The sequence below is a fragment of the Haplochromis burtoni genome, unplaced genomic scaffold (assembly GCF_018398535.1).
Source record: "Haplochromis burtoni strain Fernald_Lab_line unplaced genomic scaffold, NCSU_Asbu1 Contig_52, whole genome shotgun sequence".
Lineage (NCBI taxonomy): Eukaryota > Metazoa > Chordata > Actinopteri > Cichliformes > Cichlidae > Haplochromis > Haplochromis burtoni.
Window position 1 is genome coordinate 651,477 of NW_024582413.1, and position 22,700 is coordinate 674,176.

Sequence of the window (22,700 nt, forward strand, 5' to 3'; positions counted from 1 at the left end):
TTAGCCCTGCGACAGACTGGCGACCTGTCCAGGGTGTACCCTGCCTCTCGCCCTATGACAGCTGGGATAGGCTCCAGCACCCCCCGCGACCCTGAAAAGCGGAAGCGAATGGATGGATGGATGGATGGGACTTTTTAAATACTGCAATCACTGCAATGTGACATCACTTATGTGCTGTATAAATGTTAAATATACTAAACACATGTTGTGCCTTTAACCTTAACTACATCCCAGCTAGCACTTTAAAATGGAATTCTTATTCACAAAAGCGTGTCAGCACCGAGCACTGAGAGGAAATTTGGGTTTAACGTCTTTCCTGATGACATGTCTCGAAGTGTAGAGCCTCGGGATCAGACCGACCCTGCCATTACTTGATATATCAGTCACAGCCTCCTAAGAGAAGCTCAACAACGCAAATGTTTTTCTTAGCAGTATTACAAAGAAAGACCATGTAAAGCTCATTTGCTGGAACTCACACCCTTTATAAGGTGTAGTGGAGACTGGACACAGATTCTGCTAATGGTATTCATGGAACAGAACAGTATCCATTAGCTCTCTATTTCAAACACTAACCTTTTACACAAGTTTTGTGGTTTATGCATTGATGCGACCTTATGAATACTAACCATGTATAATCTTTTCATCTGCATTCAAGGCATGCATTACGCTGGCAGATTAAGGTGACTGTTCGTTGTGCTTGCAGTCAAACAGCTACTGGATGCCGCCTGCATCTAGTGGCATATCAATGACCCGCGCTGTGGCCATTCATACACACAGTACTATTACGGTTTTTAATGTGGAACCTGGAAGTTGGAGCTCATGAAACCACTCAGGCCATCTGTTCTGAAGAGGGAAATTGGACTGGGGCTGAGGAGCATGGTTAGCACCAGGCCACCTGTGTTAATGAGATTGCTCTCGTTGGAGCTGAAGCTTCCACCTGACTCCCACTATTGTTTACTTGAAGCCAAATCAATAGCTTATGGTCTTACTTTGTGGAATTCTACCGAAAAGGTCTATGACAAACGAAAGCAGGAGAGACCGGCATTATTACCTGGATGTGCTTAAAACTCAATCAGGGGCCTCTTCAGGCTCAGTGGAGATTGACGAGGCTTTGTAGGTGGCTTCGCAGGGCCCTCTGCAAATACGCCTCTTCATTGTGTTTATAGGCTCAGTGTGGAAAGTAAAAGAGGAAAGTCAAAAGGTGGTGCAGATCTCAGGTTTTCCCAGACAGACAATAAAATTGCAAATAATTAGAGCTCCAGAATGAAAATGGAAGGTTCAGCTGAAAATAGCCCCAAGACAACTGCAAGTACATCTACTGCCTAAATAAAAAAGTGAAAAAAAAAAACCCTATGATGTTCACAAACTTTCTGTTTCAGCTCAAAAACAATAAAAATAGGAATATTATTTTGCAAAAAGTAGCAGTTTACGCATTCACATAAGAAATAAAATATTCCCAGTTTGATCTTGGGAGTAGACAATTCTCTTTGGGGATGTTTTCAGAAAGGCCATCTAGTGATATGTGCCAGTCAGGGTTCAGGTCCAATCATAGCCCAGAATCAGCTTTTCCTGAAGTCATCAATGGCCTAAACAGTGCTGCTTTTGACTCTGCTGATCATGACTTGGGCTTTATGATTCAGTTGGTTTAATAGGTCAGGTTCTTGACTGGCTCTCGTCAAACCTAAAGGGTTGAGGTTTTCATTTTCAATTAGCAGTTGTAGATCTGCACAAATAAAAATTAAATCAGGGATTCCTCAAGTGTCTGTCTTGGTTCATTGCACTTTAATCTTCGTATGCTTCCAGTTGGTGCTATCATAAAGAATCATAACATAGCCTACCATTCTCTTTCCGCTGATAGACAATTGTACCTGTCCTTTTATGATGATCTAACGCCTGCATTGGTGCTATTATTTGCTGAATATCTCAAAGTTTTTAGAACTGAACAGAGGCAAGACAGTGAGCAAGTCAGGAACCTCTACATTATTTTAGACAGTGATCTCAGGTTTGATAATCATATTGATAAAATTAGCAGAAGTGCTTTCTATCAATGAAAAAATATAACAAAACTCAAAAAGACTGAGAAATTGGTCTTGCTTCCATGTCGGGCAGGTCAGATTATTGTAAACATTTATTTGCAGAACTCTCCAGATCATCATTAGGACAGACTCCTTAAAAGTATGCAAAAATATTGTGATCCCTTCATTGCCTCCCAGTGCAATACAGATGCTTTAGCTTTAAAATCCTTTTTTGCGTTCACAGAGCTTTTCATGGTTTTGCTCTCCAGTACATATCAGACTTGCTTACTGTTTATAACCCAGTCAGACCTCTCGGGTCATCAGGTGGAGATCCTTTGTTATTAGAATCAGTGTGTGCTGAAGGTGCTTTCAGCTACTGTGGTTCTGTTCTTCGGAACAAGCTGCCTGTTGACCTGAGATCAATTACATTTGTGCCGACATTCAAAAACAAACTCAAAACCTCTTTGTTCACACAGGCTTACACTCAATAGCTGAGTGTGTATTTTAAGTTTTATTTTGCCGTTTCACTGCCTTAAGGCATTGTAACCCTACACAGGTTTTGATGCTTTTATTCTTTTGTGTTAAACACATTGAGTTTATGTGTAGTGAAATGTGCCATATAAATAAAATTGGATTGCACTGAGCAAATTAAACATATCTGTCGTTGATGGCCACAGAACATCTTCTACATGTAAGCAAATCAGTATTTTTTTCTTGTTATTAAAAAAACAACAACTTTTAAGCAATTTACCTTTATATAGATCTAAATTCTGTCTCATTTGTTACATGGTGAGCCTAACGCTACAGACAGTTACACCTTTAATGTCAGCAACATAAACACAGAGATGCAGAAATCTCCAGTGTGAATTCAACTAGCTCAGTAGAAAACAAAGCTGCAAACGTGAGATCACATGTTTTGCCCTTGAGATATTTTTGTTTTGGTTTGTTTGCTTTGTTTTATTCTAATCAATAAAAAAGCAGACAAACACTAACTTTCTCTTGTTAGAAAATCTAGCAAGGATGTCCAGGCAACATTCAACACCTCAAACCCACGATGAGTTAGCATCTCTGACTTCGGTTTGACTTTACATCAACATGAAAATCTAAAATCTAGAAATCTGGATCTAGAAATCTAAACCAATCTAGAAATTACATTAATCACCAGTTTAAAATCAAACAAACACACAGAACTGGCTGTTTTTTTGGATTCCATCTATTTTGTTTAATTTTGTAACCGTCATGTCACCAAACTGATGCAAGCGCGGATGCTGCTTACACGTATATGTGCGAAAATCTTTAATGTCATTGTGAGCAGAGAAAACAACAAACATTAGAAAATTAGCATTATAATGAAGCGCGTTTCTGTTAAGAGGTCACATAAGACAAAGACACTAAACAGAGGAGCCGTTAAAGCCATCGTCCATTACACCATGCCTGACCCACAGCACCAATAGAAGATTATTAAATTTGTCATGTGCAACCCTGAGCAGACATCTACTAAACACAATGAGGAAATGAGGCTAATGAAAAATTAAAGTATGCTTAAAAGATTACTGCTAAAATTCACAAGAGACCTTGAGATTTCACCAGAGCAAAGGATTTGTGTTCAAATCTTTTTCTAAAAGGAACCTGGGTTTCCTTATTTTAGTGCAGTTGAATGTCACACTAAACTAAACAACTACCTTCCTGAGCAGATTTACAAAAACAAAAGGATTTAGGGTAAGCTATGTCTATGTTATATTGTGAAGAGGCAAACGTATATAATCAACTTCAAATTTAGGCATCCAGCAAGCACAGAATATAGTTGCTTTGTGGTGCTGAGCGGCATGCAGAGGAAGCTGTAAGGTTGCTAAGAATAAACAAAAACAATAAAGTTGCTGTAAAGCCAAAACAACGAGCTGAAAGACTCTAAACTGTAGATGCAGATTTAAAAGTAGGATATACCAGCTCTAAGAAAAACTTGGATTCATTAATATTTGATACATGTACTGCATAATTCACAATTCAAAAACACGTATGAACCTCCTCAAGTCAAACCCCACAGGGGGTAAGGGCAGTATTAATGTGGCTCTGCAGTTATGAGATTTCTACTGAGATAGAGTTGATACATTACAGTGGGCAGACAGGGAGGTTCACCTTTTTTCATTCCCTACTTGGAGTATGATTAGGTGCTACTCTCCAACTCCAAGCAATGTTTAATTTGTCACTGCAGGTGCAGTTATCTCGTCCTTGATGGAGCTCTTAAATGTATGGTGGAGATGTATATCTGCTCATCACAGGAAGTGGCTCTGTTACCTGGGATTTGATAAGGTATCAGCTACTCCCACTGAGGATGCCGAGAACAGTTTGCTTGGCCTTTGGCACGTTTCTCCAGATCTGTCATCCCCCGCTATTGGGACTAGCTGTGGGGTGGCTGAGAATACATCAGTATTGGAGATGTGGGAGCAATACAGACCACCATAAACCACAGCACGGAGCTAAGAGATTTATTGATTTGCCAGCTTTCTACTAGTTCGCTGTGATGCAGTAGATTTAGCACATGAAATCCTGCTGCTATAAGGGCTGGGCAGAATTATGGGAACCATTTGTATTTGCGACCTGATCAACTAGATGCTTTTTTTTAATGCCATCACTCACTTCCAACTTCTTGTCATACCTTTTTCCTTCCTCTCCCACTCAAACCAGAGGCTGCCTGGCAGTTCAAAGGTTCCTCTGTACTCTGTAATAACCAACACATATTAAAACTGCATTTCCCACTTCTTACTAAGACAGTTTTTACACACAAAGAAAAGAGCTCTCTCATGTTTATTTAACCACAAGTCTATGTACGTGTACTTCCTATGTCTTGTTTAATCTAGCTGTTGCATCTTTTTTGGTCTGAGAGCGACGCTGCTTTAAATACAGTGATAATGAATAGGCCTCAGGGAGTCTTTGCTGACTTGTAGCAGCAGGCTAATGAGATTAGCAAAACCACTGAGGCCCGTTAACGCCATGAGGCCCACTTTAAGGTACAACAAGATGAAAAAGAAAACAGGACTGGAGCATCAATGTGATCTGCAGAGAAACTTATCATTAGTATCCATGTAATAACTAAATAAGGAAACTTACATGGTGAAAAATATGCGCTAATTCTCGCTTGGTTGGGGATCAAACTGTGCTAGCGCTGCATCAACCTAGCTCCTTATGGTTTCTGCCTTTTGGATTTACTGGTATGGAGATAGGTTGCACAGATTGAGTCTTTATGTTTGGACGTTTGTATGTTGTGAAAGCAAGGAAATCATTCAGGACAGAACTGCTGCTTGAACAGTTCACATCCTGAATGGATTCAGTATCAAAAGTTTTGCATTGTTATATTGCAGCCAACCAACTGAATGCTTCTCCTTGACATCGATAGCAGCAACGAGCCCTTTCTACTGCTGCAAATATTTCAAATATCTGAATTTAAACCAGAAAGAATATATTTTTTGTCTTTACTGCAATCATCAGCATTCTTAAAAAAATTAATGGATGGCTTGGGGCATGGTTCTGATTGCACGCTTAACTTGCATGGCAGCACTCTGATGTGCTTTGTCCTGTTTCTGACAGAGGACAAAAAGACAGTAAACACAAAGTTCAGCATTACAAATAAGTAAAACTAATGAAAACTAGTTTGATTGAAATGCACACACACAGAAACAACAAGAGATGTGTGCGATCAGTCAGCTAGATGATTAATACAATTGGCCATAGCAATTATTCAACTTTATTAATGCACAACTTAAGTTCACTCTTTGGTCTAAGATGCTATGCAGCCACTCATCACTAGTTGGAGCTACAGCTATTTCACATGGCAGCACCGCTCTCCGTCCTTCTTTGTCCTGGAAGTTCTAAAATACACCAGGGTGGAAAATAAGAGATGAAACCATCGTGTGTCTGTAGATAGAAAATGGGTGTATGTCTACTAAAATGGCATGTACAGTGAGGCAAAAAAGTATTTAGTCAGCCACCGATTGTGCAAGTTCCCCCACTTAAAATGATGACAGAGGTCAGTAATTTGCACCAGAGGTACACTTCAACTGTGAGAGACAGAATGTGAAAAAAAAATCCATGAATCACATGGTAGGATTTGTAAAGAATTTATTCGTAAATTAGGGTGGAAAATAAGTATTTGGTCACCTCAAACAAGGAAAATCTCTGGCTCTCACAGACCTGTAACGTCTTCTGTAAGAAGCTTTTCTGTCCCCCACTCGTTACCTGTATGAATGGCACCTGTTTGAACTCATCATCTGTATAAAAGACACCTGTCCACAGCCTCAAACAGTCAGACTCCAAACTCCGCCATGGCCAAGACCAAAGAGCTTTCGAAGGACACCAGGAAAAGTATTGTAGACCTGCACCAGACTGGGAAGAGTGAATCTACAATAGGCAAGCAGCTTGGTGTGAAAAAATCAACTGTGGGAGCAATCATCAGAAAATGGAAGACATACAAGACCACTGATAATCTCCCTCGATCTGGGGCTCCACGCAAGATCTCATCCCGTGGGGTCAAAATGATCATGAGAACGGTGAGCAAAGATCCCAGAACCACACGGGGGGACCTGGTGAATGACCTGCAGAGAGCTGGGACCAAAGTAACAAAGGTCACCATCAGTAACACACTACAACGGCAGGGAATCAAATCCCGCAGTGCCAGACGTGTTCCGCTGCTGAAGCCAGTGCATGTCCAGGCCCGTCTGAAGTTTGCCAGAGAGCACATGGATGATACAGCAGAGGATTGGGAGAATGTCATGTGGTCAGATGAAACCAAAGTAGAACTTTTTGGTATAAACTCAACTCGTCGTGTTTGGAGGAAGAAGAATACTGAGTTGCATCCCAAGAACACCATACCTACTGTGAAGCATGGGGGTGGAAACATCATGCTATGGGGCTGTTTTTCTGCCAAGGGGACAGGACGACTGATCCGTGTTAAGGACAGAATGAATGGGGCCATGTATCGTGAGATTTTGAGCCAAAACCTCCTTCCATCAGTGAGAACTTTGAAGATGAAACGAGGCTGGGTCTTCCAACATGACAATGATCCAAAACACACCGCCCGGGCAACAAAGGAGTGGCTCCGTAAGAAGCATTTGAAAGTCCTGGAGTGGCCTAGCCAGTCTCCAGACCTCAACCCCATAGAAAATCTGTGGCGGGAGTTGAAAGTCCGTGTTGCTCGGTGACAGCCCCAAAACATCACTGCTCTCGAGAAGATCTGCATGGAGGAATGGGCCAAAATACCAGCTACTGTGTGTGCAAACCTGGTAAAGACCTATAGTAAACGTTTGACCTCTGTTATTGCCAACAAAGGTTATGTTACAAAGTATTGAGTTGTATTTTTGTTATTGACCAAATACTTATTTTCCACCCTGATTTACGAATAAATTCTTTACAAATCCTACCATGTGGATTCATGGATTTTTTTTTCACATTCTGTCTCTCACAGTTGAAGTGTACCTCTGGTGCAAATTACTGACCTCTGTCATCATTTTAGGTGGGGGAACTTGCACAATCGGTGGCTGACTAAATACTTTTTTGCCTCACTGTAAGTGCATTCAAAATATGATTTGGTAAATGAGCTGATTCTTATAAAACGCTTTCCTGCTCTACCTGAGGACTGAAATCGCTTTATATTTTGAGTGTCATTCACCGATTCACACACATTCATTTGAGCACTTTTTATAATATTCACCCTTGCCCAAGTTGCTCATATTGGAGAGCAACTTGAGATACTTTTTTCTTAAGGACACTGTGGCATGCATACTGGAATGGGCAGAGATTGACCCATTAATGTTTCAATTGGAAAATGACCTGCTCTACCTCCTGAGCTACAGCCACCTCTGGTTATTGGTTATTTAAGAATGCAACTAATGGTTTCAGACGGCTCTTCAATCTCTGATATTGTTTTATCATTTAACACACTCCTTGAACATCCCTAAAATCTATTTTCCCCTTAACCCTAAGTTGTTGTATATTTTTATAATCTGTGCTTTACTGTAAGGAGGTTTCGAAGCAATGCAATTATGCTGCTTTGTTTCTCAGCTTTTGTTTCTAAGGCTGCATGGCAAGCCATGTAAGAGCTTAAACACTAAAAGACTGAACTTGTATTAGACAACAAGAACAACTAAAAAGCTATTCATCTCTGAATCTCATTACTGAAGTGATAATGATGATGATGGTCTGCTCAGTTCTATTCAAAAGCATAAAGAGAGAAAAACACAGTTAGCTATAGTTTTCTTGTTAAACACAACAACTGTAATTCACTGGGATTTTTAGTGTAATTGTGAGTATACCACCTGAAATGTCCTGCCAGTCTGACAGTATTGATGAAGAAGGAAAACAAAACTAGCAACACATCATGCCACGATCTAAAGAAACAGCTTTAGACAACAAACTTATTGATATCTATCAATCTGTAAAGGGATACTAAGCCATTTCTAAGCCTTTGGGACTGCAGCGAACCAATATCCACAAATGAAGAAAACTTGGAATACTGGTAAACCTTCGTAGGATTGGCCACAGTGTTTTGAGTCCATGCTAGATACCATGTTAATTAACTAGTTATTAGGTTCAGGAGGGCATGTTGAACCTGTGGTAAAATGTTCTCCATTAGAAGAATCAGCATTAAAGTAAATTAAAATGAACTGTTGTAAAGAAAGCATTACCTGACATTAACCTGAAACCTAAAGCCTAGACTACCCAACAATGACACTTGACAATCAACTGTTCAGCCAGAGCACTAATGCAGCACTAGTAGCAGAAGTAAATGAAAAGTCTTTGGTAACATAGATCTGCTAAATTTACTTCTTGTCAGATTTGTTGTCTTCATTCAAAACCAAAATGATAGCAATTAAGACAGTGACGCTAGCTTCTTCTAAAAGAAGGAATCTATGTCAACACATGGCAAATGACTAATATTCCACCTGCTATATGTACTCCTCAAGACCTCAAATTAGACTTTGATTAAATCTGTGGAGTTCTAACTGTTTTCTTCAGCTTCACATTCAGTACACACCATGTGCTGTATGTGATGTTTTGTCTTGGTTCCTTTTTTATTGCAGTAAAAGCAGACAAAGCCACTAATGATGTCAAAAAATAAATACTAAAAGTCTAAACTAAAACCTAAAAAGTAAAATCCAAATATATTTAATTGTCACCAGTCGAAAAAAACAACTATAATTACGCTCACTATGGATTTGTTTAGATTTGTGTGCATTTCATACAGATACTTAATCCTTTCTCCTTCTGTTTCCAACACTGAGTACATAGCAGAAAAGGGAAAAAAAGACAAAAAAAAAAAAGTTTAAAACACAGCTTGAGCTTCAACATTTCCACAGAGAAAACATCTGCCATGGTTCAAACATGGCAAGGGAGCCCACGAGAGAGTGTGGGCACAGAAATCCACCAAACTCACATCCGCAGAGAAAAAGAAGATGAGCGATCAGACACAGAGGCAGTAAACTAACCTGGGGCAGTACTGTTAAAGAACATTTTTGATATGTAGGGGTCGTTTAATAGCCATTCTTGCCCACGAGCCGATAATTAGCCCATTTCATCTGTGTTAATGTATGATAATGGCTACTGTCATGCAACTTCCGAAACAAATCTTGTGAAAATGCATAAACTCATATCCCTTGGTTATTTTCTTGGCCAAGAGGTCTGGTGGTGATTTAATAAATGCAGAAAATGATGTTCAAACATTTCTATGATGACCAACAAAGTTTTAACAGCCAGTTATGCGTAAAACAGATTTTACAGTCTTGTGTATTCAGGCTGACTACCGCAAAAGACGAGTTGCTTCAGCATGATGCAAATATTATTTTAACTTTTATACTGCAGTTTACTGCTTTCAGAAAGAAAAACACAAGAAGCCGACTTACAGAAGAGAAGTTATGAGCTCCACATGGCTCTCCTCTATATTTGCAGGACAGAAGCATGTCATCCAGTTGGTGGCTCAGTCTGTCCATAAACTCCAGGTTGGTCCCTTCAAAGTTTCTGGGTGGGAGAAAGAGCCTGAAGTCTGACAGTTTCTTGAACCAGGTGCGACGGTCCTCCTGAAGCAAGTCCAAAACCATGGGTCTCACTGTCCGGTTAGCAAGCAGCAGGCCCAGCCAGTGGCCAGCAAAGTACAGGTCACTCTTGGTGAGTTTGTACAGGCGGATAGGGTTATTGTTACAGATAGTGACTGTAGGGAAAGCCAGTTCTTTGGCCCATTCAGTGTGGACTCGCGTGTATGTGGGAAAGGAAAGCCAGTGGAGTAAGCGGTTGGAGGACCAGGATAAAAGCAACCCTACAGAGGTGCAGAGTGCCAGAAGCCAGAAGGCCCTGCGGCCCACAGAGCCACCAGGGACGCAAATATGCCGCAAACCGTGTAGGCGTGTCCTTGACAGCAGAGTGGAAGTGACCTGGGCCAGAGTTGGCTTCGGATGAAGCCGCTGACGGCCTTTTCTGATCATGGCCGGGGATCCCCTCCGGAGACAGCGCCCTTCCAAGGCCATCGCTGTCCACAGTGCTCCTAAAGCTGCGGGAAAGGCTTCATTTCCCAGCCAGGCCTCAGGGGCTGGGGCCCACATGTAGCTCCAGGATAAATCCACTACTGTAATCCACACATGGATATGTGTTGACCCTAAAAAACACTACAGACCTATAGACTTTGAAGTGCATTGACACTGCATGCACACACACACAAAAAGTGACCTTACGAAAGCTGTGTGTTTTGAAGCTGCCTATTGGTGCAGGAGCTCTGTTGAACTGAGCAGCAGCTACTTGTTGGTCATTTCTCTTGGTCTCTCCATGTGAGAGTGCTCCAATCATCCAGCTCAGCAGGGACAGAAAAAAAATCAGCTAGGCAAATGTGCTCCAAGCAAGGTGTCTTCTACATGAATGACTCCAGCATCCACGGCAGTTAGGGTGACAGTGAACAAGAGAGGATGAGACAGAGAGAGCGAAGGCAGGAGGAAGAGGGAGGGGAGGAGAGGAGAGAGGGAGAGAAGAGGACAGAATACAAAATACCACGGGCTTAGTACAGAGGACAAAAAACAAATGAAAGAAGGGAAGGTAATTAAAATAATGAGATGACAGAGGACAGAATTGGTTGGTGTGGTGCAGTCCGCAAGAAGAGCCGTGTTCCAGCGCTGTGCTTTGTCTTCTTTTGGGTTAAGTATGTGTTTTTGAGCTTCACAGCTTTGCAGAAGCATTCATCAGCCAGAGGCAGCAATCACTTCCTTGTCACTATTAAGTATGTGGTTTAATTGAATTCGCAAAAGTCTACGATCCTCATTTGTTTTCTTCTCCCACTTTCTGGTCTCACTTTTGGTGCCTTTAGTTCTTTCTGATGTCACTGATCCGCTCCTCGTCTGTCCCTGAACTCTGTTTTAACCGGCGTTATTAGGTCCTGCAGGTAAACACGGGACAGCTTCATCTTGCAGCGGACCTGCTTCTCAGCAGCGCGGCCACAGTTAGAGACGTACCACAACACACTTTCACATGGAGAAGGAGGCACTCATGCACGTACACGGACAAACACTCACAGCGGTTTCCTGCGGGAAACCAGACCAGAGATAATCTGTTCTGTCACACATCTCAACATCTCTCCCCCCTTATCTGTCTCCTGTTATTCTTTCTTCTTCTTCTTCCCCCCTAGTTTTTTCTCCCCCACTCACAGACAGGATCTCTAATCTCAATATTCCCCTCATGTCTCCGCTCCTCCTTCTAAAAATACTCTCTCCAAATCAAATCCATCAACTTGCCCTCATGCTCCTCCTCCTCTTGTCTTTTATGTCAGTCAAGCCCCGTAAGCTCGACCTCCTGTTGGGCACCCCACCTCCTCCTCTTCTTCTTTTTCACTTTGTCCGAGCACTCCCTTGCTTTTCTTCCATCAGGAAAGGCTTCTGTGTGCGCTTTCCTCTCTCTGTGTCCTTGTCAGCTTCATCCAGCTCGCTCCCTCTCCCTGGTCTGAATGACTTCTCTCCTCTCTGTGATCTCTCTTTTTTCTCCCCCTCTCTCTCTCGATGTCTCTCACGCTTTTGCTCCTCTGTTTTGCTCTGCTTTTCAGGCAGCTTGTCCCCCCATTGCTCTTCTTCTCCTCCTCCTGCGCCACAGCTCTGTCCACGCAGCCGGTGAGCCCGTCACTGATGAGAGCGCCTGTCTCTCTCTGTGCTAACTTGCGCCGTCCTTCGCCCCCCTCTGTTTGTCTGCTGCTGCTGCTGAGCCACACAGCCTCAGAGCGATGAGAGGCTGCTGTGTGCATGCAGTGCACAAAAGCCACGCGTAGAATCTCATGTTCTCTGGGTTAATTTTTTTTTTTATCTCATTCTTTTTATTCCGGCAATAGAGATTTTAAATTTGTTTGGAAAAACTGGATTGGAATAAAATGGGTTATGCACTCTTTGCCGACTTTAGCTTTGGTCTTTTAGCACTTTGTCTAGTAAAGGGACCGTCTTCCCTCAGCTAAGGACCTGCTCATTGAGATTCACTGGATTTTTCTCTTAACTTTAACTTGAAATGGTCCACTAAACCTTAGACATTTTAGTCTAGCAAAATAATAAGCGGAAAGAAAATTATATATACACATTTTTCTTTTGATTAATTCCAAGCTGCTCTATTTCACGTACATTTGTCCTTGTTCCATAACCTGAGATCTAAACTCAGGTTAAGGAACAACCACTGATTTTTTTGTTATTTTTTTAATATCTCAATAGCAAAATTGATATGACCCAAATAAACACTCTGGCAATGGTATGTTTAGTGCTATGAATTGAAAAAACTTTGTAAATCATTCATTTTTTTTACACATATTTTCCATTTTTAATTTATTTGGTTCTTTGTAAGTAGCGCTGGTGGCCTCTGTAGTTCTATAAAGACAACGACCTTAATACATAGCAAGCGAGGCTGCATGTTCAATTCTCTGAGAAAGCTCATTTTATTTTTCATAAAACGTAGAGGCATAGTTCAGTCTTTGAGCGTGTCCTTTGTGGCTCTGAGCAGAACAACCTTCCACACAACAAAATGTTATCTTATTACCTCGTTTCGGATGCAAACCCACCTTTTGTACCATTTTTTTTTCCTTTTTTAATGGTGAAGGATTATTGCATTCCTGGTCTGCAAATATCACTTGCGCCAACAAGCACTCTCCGTTTAGGACAGTCAAGTTAAATAGCCTTCGTCAATACAAGTAAACAGACAGCTTCAGAGCCAACTCGCTGTAAGGGCTCTTGTTCACCGAGTCCTGCAATGCATGGTTTTGTAAAATTCAAGGTTTCACTCATTAACATTCAGTAATGTTCTTGTGCCAATTATAGAGGAGACCATTTTCTCCCTGTGTGATGAAGGCTATTTTTCCACTTCATTTTAATTTTTTAGATTGCTTCATTAAACTCCCCTAAGCTGCTCTCTGTTTCTACAGAAAAATGTAAAATAAAGCTCAGAATATAACCCCGTCTATATAATTTGTCAGAACCTGCAATGTGTGGTGGCTCTGAATAATTATCAGGATATTAGATCATTTTTGTAGTAGTATATAATAAATGCCAGAGACCAAACTAATTAATATAAAACGGTTTCTTAACATCACGGGGTGAATATCGAACTCCGCGTGTGGGTTTGACATGATTTTGACTGGAACCGTGTTGCTTTTTGCCGTTCAGCTGAAAGTTCTCGAACGCTGCTTGACAACTTCTTGTGATCTCATCTTTGAATGCGTAATGATAAGACATTTTTTAACTTTGAACTATAGAGCCCACACATAAGTTTAAAGAAACATTTCAAGCTGTCAAGAGAAATTAGCACAGAAATCCAAACTGGCATGTGCTCGCATTTGCACACATAATGAAGCGCATCGTTCCCAAACAGCAAAACGTGCACTGTGAAAACGTTAAAACAGGTCCATGTATAATGCATAACCAGCAAAAATACAAAGAACAGGAACACAGTGTGAAATCTGGAATGTCAAATGCGTGCATGTATACATATTTCTTCTAACGCCTACTGTATGCTATGGTGGAATGCATAAGCACGCACACATTCACTGCCTACAGCTAGAGGCAGAGGCAGCCTTCCAGAGCTTGGATCCACAGGCTGAATAATTAGCTTGGAGCCATAAAGAGGGTTTCTCAGTCCAGCTATGCAGCCAGTGTAACGAACAGCTCAAAGGCTCAATATATCCAATTTGCAATTCTAAAACATAAGGGAAATCACAGATTAATTAGGGACACAGCCAGCCCAAACATCAGATACAATTAGACCGCATTGTATAGCTGCAGCATCGTAGCATGTGAGTCCTATAAAATAATCCGGTATGTTTTAGTCAAATGCACCGTCACAAGATCAAAGGCCACATAGTGGCAAACTGGCAGCGAGAGAGCAGCTTGTAAATACAAACCACAATTAAACATTCATAGATTCATGTTAATGAGGCCTAGAATGTTTCAGAAGCCTGCATTAAACACTTAATAGTTAAACAGGAACTCTGCGAGGTTGTAGTTGATTCACAAGAGGGCAAGCTCCACGCTGGCCTTGTTGGTGAATGCACAGGTGAGGCTGTGTCAAGGGCAAGCAGGACACAGGAGGCAAAGAAAAACAGTATACATGCGCTGGGATGCCATTAATCAAAACCCCAGCTTAATTTAAAATGTTAGCGGTGGCAGGCGAAGTAATCAGTGGCTTTTTCTGAGCTGTTAGACTTTTCCAAACTAACGGCAGCAACACTTGTCATCAAGAGAAAAAAGCTTAGCGGGCAGCTTCACTTTCCATCTTCCAGCTGGACCTAAAGCTTTTATTTTTTTAATACAAAGATAAGTCCCTGGGTAGCTACTGATTAAAACTTAAAGACTGATGTCTCATGATAGTAGCTCATTTAATCATTATTCCATCTAATAGTTGTTGTCAGGGTTCATAGAACCATCTAGAGATAGCTTCCTTTGTGATGTGACAGAGGTTTGGCTTGGACTTGTCTATCATCTTCGAGTCTGTGTCAAGGATAACAATATGTTGAGGTGTGGCGCTCATTTGAGGCCAGAAAACTGGCTCCAGTGAAATCCTCAGCACGTTCCCCATCAAAGAATTCATATACTCAAACAAAGGTAGTGAATGCTGCTGTGCTCATCAATTTAGCTTAATTGATTTAACCTTAAAACAGCTGCTGCCTTGCATTAACACGAAAAGTGTCTTTGATGTAGCTGATGCAGGCAGAACTGTCCTCCGGCATTCTTCTCCTGTAGAAGGCAGTCTCTTTGGTTTATAGCAACACCTGCTCTAGATATTTTTTGTGTGTAAAAATAAGCCAGACTAAACCTTTACTAAACATTTCTCTGTTATAGACCTTAGAGACACTTTCCAGAAGTTTTTCAGTGACTTATTCTTACATTTAGAATCACCCACTAAAATGCATTTTCTGTAAAACCTACACAGTGTTCACACCATTTTTATCCAAGCAGTCACTCTTTTTCTGTTAATCAAAAAGACTGACCTCATTAGTAGTCAAAATCTTATCAGTGTATTTTTAAGCAACATTTCTTTTGCTCTATAAAATTCTGAGGATTAAGCTAAATAAATCTGATATGTCTCGGTTTTCTTTACTTTGTTTGTTTAGATAAAGTATGTCACTCTGTACAAACTGCCTCCATGTGCAGCAGCTCAAAAGACAAATGCTGGTGAGACGCTTAAAAACAGTAAACCGAGACAAACAAAGGAGACTGTAGAGCTGAAAGGACGTGAGATAAGTGGCAGTTATCTGTGGATTTGTTACCAGTAGCAACACCTTCAGTAATCAGTTAACATGAATATTGATCACTGCCACTTTCAGCTACGAAATTCAGTCTTAGTGAAGAGGACTATAAATACATAGGGGTGTTCAGACATATATACAAGTCACATATACAGGACTATAATTTTGTAGCTAAAAGTAATGTTTACTTTTTTCAGTGAACAGAATGAGATAAATAACTGGTCTATTTTTGAAGTAAAACACAAATCAGCATGTTGCTTAATTGAACATAAGCAATCAGTCTGCTGTGCCAAATTCAGAAAAAACTGGTTCTACTCAAGACCGACTATTACAGAAGTTGCCCTTTGCACTCACCTGCATACTCATTATGATTGAAAAGTCTGAGTCACATAGAGAATAATAGGGCGCGTGGTGATCATCCTACCTGTAAACGGCACAGCTGTCTGCTCTGTCGGAGCAGGAGGTGACATCACTCAAAGAAAGCCACCAAAAAAACAGTCTCAGCAAGAAAACAGTTAGCAGTGATGGAGATGCTGTAATTTAGCCTGCAGGCTGAAAAAGAAGCATCGTTTTTTGTGTTAGGAAAAAAACCACAGGAGCTCTGTTGCACATAGTCAGAAAGACTTATTTTAAAACTAGCTTTCTATACTGCGAATGACTTCAGCAACTGTCTAAAAGCAGCTCAACTTGCACAGTAGGTGTTAAGTTGAGATGAAATAATGTTAAATTGCATGAAGCCCTAATGATATCTGTGGGATTGATAATAAAAACACACAATTGTAGTGCAAAAAGAATATTAAGAACACATTTAGAAACCTAAGAATAAAAACTGAGCACAGCTATTATTTAATCAGAATTTTGAACTCGTTTATTTTATTAAATGTACGTATTATATTTTTCTTTGTCAAAATTAGAGAGAAATAACTGAGGGTTACTAGCTCCTCGCCGGCTAATGAAAAGCAGATTTACTTCATTTTCTGCTAAATCAGTAGAGGTGGAAGTGGAATGACTCCAGCCCTGATGGCTCGAGGGTGGCCTGGAGGAACCCACAACACCGGTGCTGTCGATCGCCCAACATTACAGAAGCAAACTGTGCTGAACATGATCACCTCTATTTTTATTAATTGTCAGTGGTCACAGAAACATAACGAGGAACAGCTCAATAAAAAGAGACCGCTGATGTTAGGTTTCACCTGCTCGTTCAATATACTTATGCCACATCTGCTGCCACTGCTAAATGTTTTTAATTGATTCTCCGCATCATTAGGGAGTAGATTATGATGTTCCATATATCTTATATAACACATCAATTTGTCTGACTGATTTTGTTGCTCATTTTCAAAACCACAACTTATTTAAAATAAATCAGGAATTTTATAGCACATCATTAACATTGTACTCTTAGACTGCTGGAGTAAAGTGGACAGAATCTGACAAATCCTTCCACCTACATTACCAACAACCAAAGCTGAACCTGCAGCTTAGTCAGGCGTTCATACTTGTAATGCTAATAGTGGTTAATGAAGCCTCAAGTTGGTAAAGCTTCAAGTTGCTAAAGCCTCCAGCAGAGATGAGGTGTGTGGGACTGACCAAGACCTGTCAACAAACAGTAATGTGAAAAATCAGATATTATCCCCCCAGTATCCATAATTTTATGCAGTCACTGAACCTCTTCGTAGTTGTTATTCATACGGATTCTGTGCTACCTCCAAAATCAGCTTCTCGTTTGAGGACAAAGGGAGCAAGCCAGGCAAACACTATCCTTTTTTTTCATCTGCTTCATGGTTGATTAGGTTTGTTTTCATGCTGCTGCTCTTTTTTATTAAACTACCACCACCTTTTTTGATTTAAAAATAGCGGGAAGCAGCTGCTTTAGATCTATCCTCACACCTGGCCCACATTTAGACAGAGCAGAAGGACATTTAAAATCTGACGAGCAAGTAGTTACAACAAAAAAGGGGACGGTGCTTAAAATGTGGGCGTGCACACATCTCAATGAATGTCCCAGTTTTAATAACCCTAAAACTCGTGTGTCATTCATCCAGCTGGACTCCAGTCCCCATGATTACACAATCAGCTTCAGTTACACTTAGAATTTTCCCCAACTGACACTAGCTAAACACTGTCTGACAGGTTGGCAGCATCCCAGCTCCACTCTGCAAACACACTCCTAACCTTTATGACTCCCTGCGGCCATCCACACACTTTGATAACCCCGACCATGATTCAGTCTGCACACCAAAGAATCAACAGAAAACAATTGATGTCTTACCCTGGGATAAACTTAACACTAAAAGCATTCCTGTTTCCATAATTGTTGGAGCATTGCTGGAAATTGAATTAAATGCAAAAAGACATAATGTGCAAGTCATTGAAATTCTATATTCAACTGAATTTTGTACAGTTTGTTTTTATAATGCATTAAAATAAATTGGTTAGCAGTGGTAAATGGACTGATTCTTATATAGCGCTTTTCTACTCTCCCGGAGTACTCAAAGCACTCTAGTGGTTTGACATTGTCTTGCAGAAATAAGCAAGGTCTTTCTTAAAGACAATTATGTGACATCATGTTACTCAAGCCTGTCCACAAAGCTACATAATGCCTCTTCTCTTTAATTTGCATGATATGGTACTCTTGATTTTCAAACAGACTTTCAGATTTTGTGTATCCAGATGGCAATGGCAGCATTACTGGCTCTTGTTTGGGTGCTGTTAGAGTTCTGACTTGCATTTGTGAACAATCTTTGCTCACTGAACATAAACACACATTTTCAGAAGTGTTACTGAAACATTGCTGTGAGTCATTTAAGAATTGTGATTTATTTGTTTACTTTTATGCATTTTTTAAGGAGTTCTTAGAGGTATTAGCTAGTAGATCATGCTCATTCAGCACTGGAGTTTTCCCTTATAGATAATTGTCTGGAACTGTTACTATCGGTTACTACAATATGATAGTATCTAGAGATTATCAAGTTTATGATGGAAATATTTTCCTACACAAGCTTAAAAAAGAAGAACCCATTCTTATCTTTACTTCTGAAAGACTGAGATACTCTGGTATACTGTATTCAGTTCTGATACCGACACAGTTGACTTTTTCACAACTTTTCCACTCTTTTGTTGTATAGGGCGTGAACAATTATATAACACTGCCCAGACCTGTTGGTAGAAATAGTAATGGGGGTAACTTTAGGTCAGTGAAATCTAATTTACAATGTTTGTTTCTGCCATAACACTTATTGAGCACCAACTGCTGGCTGTTATGCAATAAGCAAACTATTTTAATTCTACCTTTTTACAAAATGAGGGTACTTAAATTTGCATTATTTGCATCGAAACTACAAATGAAATCAGCAAGTCTAGCTGGGTTCTACAATGGGTTTGTCCGTTTTTCCCCAGTTATACTCACTTTGAAAGTTACCCATGAATCAACACTTAAACTTTGCATGTCACGTATTTTTCCAGGTGAAATTACTTTGTTCTTTTTTTTAAGGTAATACAGTCCATAAGCACAAATTGAATTAATAAAGTAACACTATCATGAAAATAGGCAGAGTCTCTGAAGGTAGTCACAAATATGTGCAACAAATAAAGCTAAAACTTTTCTCTTTCTTGCTTCGGGCAACTAGCAAACATTAAAAACTCTCCCCATGCATGCTCACAGCTTCTTGAGTGTGTCAGACTGTAACTTGGTAGTTATCAGCTTGCTCTTGTACAGCTGGTAAAGATTAGCATGTTGGTCCTTTGAGCTCAGACAGCTGATTGATCATGAGAGAAATCACTCTGCTGCACATTTAAGATGGCTGGGAAGACAGAATTAGCAGCTTTGACACATAAAAATCTTGTTAAATCAAGAATTGAATTTCCAGCTGTTTTTTTCTCTTCTGATTGGCAGGATTTCATAAAGTACACCAAAAGCAAAGTTTCACTTGTGTCACTATAGGCCCGGACCTCACCTACCCCCTGCAAAAAAAGAAAAAAAAAAGTCCATCATGTTTACGTACAATTAGCATCCAGGTGCAAATGTATCATTCCCTTACTAATGATACAAGTCTCACTGCAGCTTTGCTTGCCGTCTCTCTCTTCATTTTTTTCTGATCATTTTTCTTACTACAGGATTTGTTCCAGGGTTTCCATGGTAACACTCGCTACAGCTTAACTAACAGAATGACCAAAGACTGAACGTGGCAACACTCGGGGTTAAGGATCTACGTTTTTCACCTTTACTAAAAATAAAGCCAATTAAATTTAAAATGAACCCATCCTAGTCTAGGATCTTAATAACAACAGAAAGGATAAAGAAAATCTCTGTTAGGGAATTGAAAGCTCAGAGCCGAGACTGCCACAACAGTTCCAGCTAATGATGCCATTAGTGCTTTGGAGCACCACAATCAATCAGAGAAGTGATTAGCATGAGCATGTACAGAGAGTCGGGCCATTAGTCAAATGGGCCGTGTATAACCTTCAAGACATCGAGTCATCCGACATGCTTACACCTGCACACTAGAAAAAAAAGGTGCATCGCAGGGCAAACAAAAAACATACAAATAGCCTTTATTAATACATGTTAAAAAGTATAATTATGTTGAGAGGGGTGTTGTGTTTCCATGGTAATTTTAGAGCGAAACAAAACGAGATCCAAATTTAGTCAAAGATTAAGTATGTAGGAAAGGTACCGCAGAGCTGTCTGACCTGAGCAGTAGAAGCAAAGTTTACTTTTTAAGCGAGATGGATTAATGGTCTACCTCTGAATGCATTCTGTTGCATAATAAATGGAAATGAAAAATGTTTCAGGCAGATGATTTAATGGAAAAACAGCAAACGCCGAGCTGACACTGAGCCAGGCCAGATGAGGGTGCTGAGGTGAAGCAAGAGAGAAAACACAGAGGGCAGTCAACGCTTTTGTTAAAATGCAGCCATGGAAATCCATCTGTCCTTATCTCCATAACTTATGTCAAAATAACAACGATGTCTCTGAAGTGATTCATTTTGTGCAACTTTGAGCAAAACGTCATCTGGATTTAAAGTGAGTGGAAGTGTTCGGCAGATGTAGCAGACGTGGCAGTGACTGATGGTTAAAAGATTTAGTTAATTTTGATCAAATGCGACACTAATTTATTTCAGAATATGCAAAGAATTGTCAAACACTGATACTTCATAATTAATGCAATTTTAATGACGCAGGGATTTATGAGAGTCGGGGAGATGGCATATGCCAAAGTCATTTAGGGAGTTGATGACTTTATGTTAACCCCAAGTTCATTTATTCAGAGCTTCGTATTTCTAGCTCGAGTCTATCTTAAGAGCTACAGGTTTATGCACGGAGGGACAAAGCACAAGCAGACAGGGAAGAAAATGTGAACAGCTTGGATATACTGGCACTGCATGTATTATTTATTTATTTTTTTTCACACTTCAACACAAGAGAACAAGAAGAATGTGTCTGAATAAAATAATCAAAAATCTTTTGTAAGCAGCGAGTGAAGAGAATATTTAAAGAAACAATTGAAGCACAGTTTGATGAGAAAATCCTGGTGCTGCTCAGTTTTCTCTCATTTATGAACTTCAACCAATGTTGAATAGCGGTATTATATTTGTATTGTAGAGATCGATTTTCACAACTGTAATGAATACAAATCACCACTGAATTAGCACCTTTATATCTCACCTGGCTACAGGGCGACGCTCAGCATTATTAGTTGCAGTATCCACAATAACGCATTTAATGACTGAAAATGAAATGAATGAAAAAGATGTTAAGAAAAAAGTAATTAGATATTGCAAATAAAATCCATTTGGTATGATTCAATAAGACCCACATCATAACAGATAAAATGGGGAAAAAACCCACACACACTTTTTCTCTCTGTCTTGAAATTGCAGATCAATAAGAAAAAATTATGTTATTACGTCTTCACTGTACCTCTAATTTGTCTTAATTCCTGTGATTTATTGGGGCTACTTGATTATGACAAAAATCATTTAGTTTAGAGAAGCTTGGTCAAGACTGAGATCTCAATTACTTCACACGATTGCTCATAATTTATTGAGCTTTTTGCTATTCTACATGTTCACCTATTAAACGCTTGTGACGTTCATTTCCTTTAGATGGGTCCTTTTGAACAAAGGGCTCTTTTACCTGCATCTTTGGGTGAAACGGAGTAAACTAAGACTGAGCTTAAGCTTTAAAGAAGGAGCCAAAACACTGCACTGGATTTATATTCAACATAATATAAAATAAGTGTTTCACAGAGAAAAAAACAAGTAAACGCAAAAAGTTGTTTCTCTGTAAGGAAAATCTTGTAATCATAATATGTTGAATTCATATTGTGATCAAGCGTAAACAGTAACCCAAGATTAAAAAGACTCAGTTTCTTTTTTTTTTCTTTCTCATATATATATATATATATATATATATATATAATATTATATATATATAATTATATATATATATTATATATATATATTATATATAATAATAATCTAAAAAAAAAAAATACATATTTATTTTTTTTTTTTTTTTTTTTTTTTTTTTGGCCTTTCCCGTTTGGCTCTTTTGTCATCAGAATTATTGTCTAAAGGCAAAGAAAGATGCCCAACCGACTCACAGTTTCTTAACTTAATATAAATCCTAGAATTCCTCTTTATGATCAGTCCTGTCATTACATCTTCACACGCTCAACATTAATACTAGGTGTGCTGTTCCTTAGCAACTCAAACTAGGGCCAAACATCAAAGAAATAACGTCCCTTCTCTTTCCATGCCATAGCTTATTAACCAGCAGGTAGTTTAGAGCATATAAGCTATTTTGAATCAAAGTGCACAGCAGAGGCAGCAGTGTAGCTGGAACTGAAAATCTAACACCGTCATCAGCATCAGTAAAAATACCCTCAGCAAGACTCCACTCTTTGATTTAACTGTGAAAATTATTTTAGTGAACTTTGTCACTG

General features: G+C 39.7%; 1 protein-coding gene across 3 annotated transcripts in view; it reads right to left on the reverse strand.

Moving 5' to 3' along the window:
• asic2 (acid-sensing (proton-gated) ion channel 2) overlaps nt 1–22,700 on the reverse strand; it is a 409,281-nt gene that overhangs the window by 117,237 nt on the left and 269,344 nt on the right. The window contains exon 1 of one of the 3 annotated variants that reach the window (XM_005921866.3): nt 9,908–22,070. The exons of the other annotated variants lie outside the window; for them this stretch is intronic. Within the exon in view, the coding sequence (XP_005921928.1) occupies nt 9,908–10,600 (693 nt within the window). The 5' untranslated portion in view covers nt 10,601–22,070. Of the gene's footprint in view, nt 1–9,907; nt 22,071–22,700 lie in introns of those variants that run through there. 3 annotated transcript variants of the gene reach the window in all.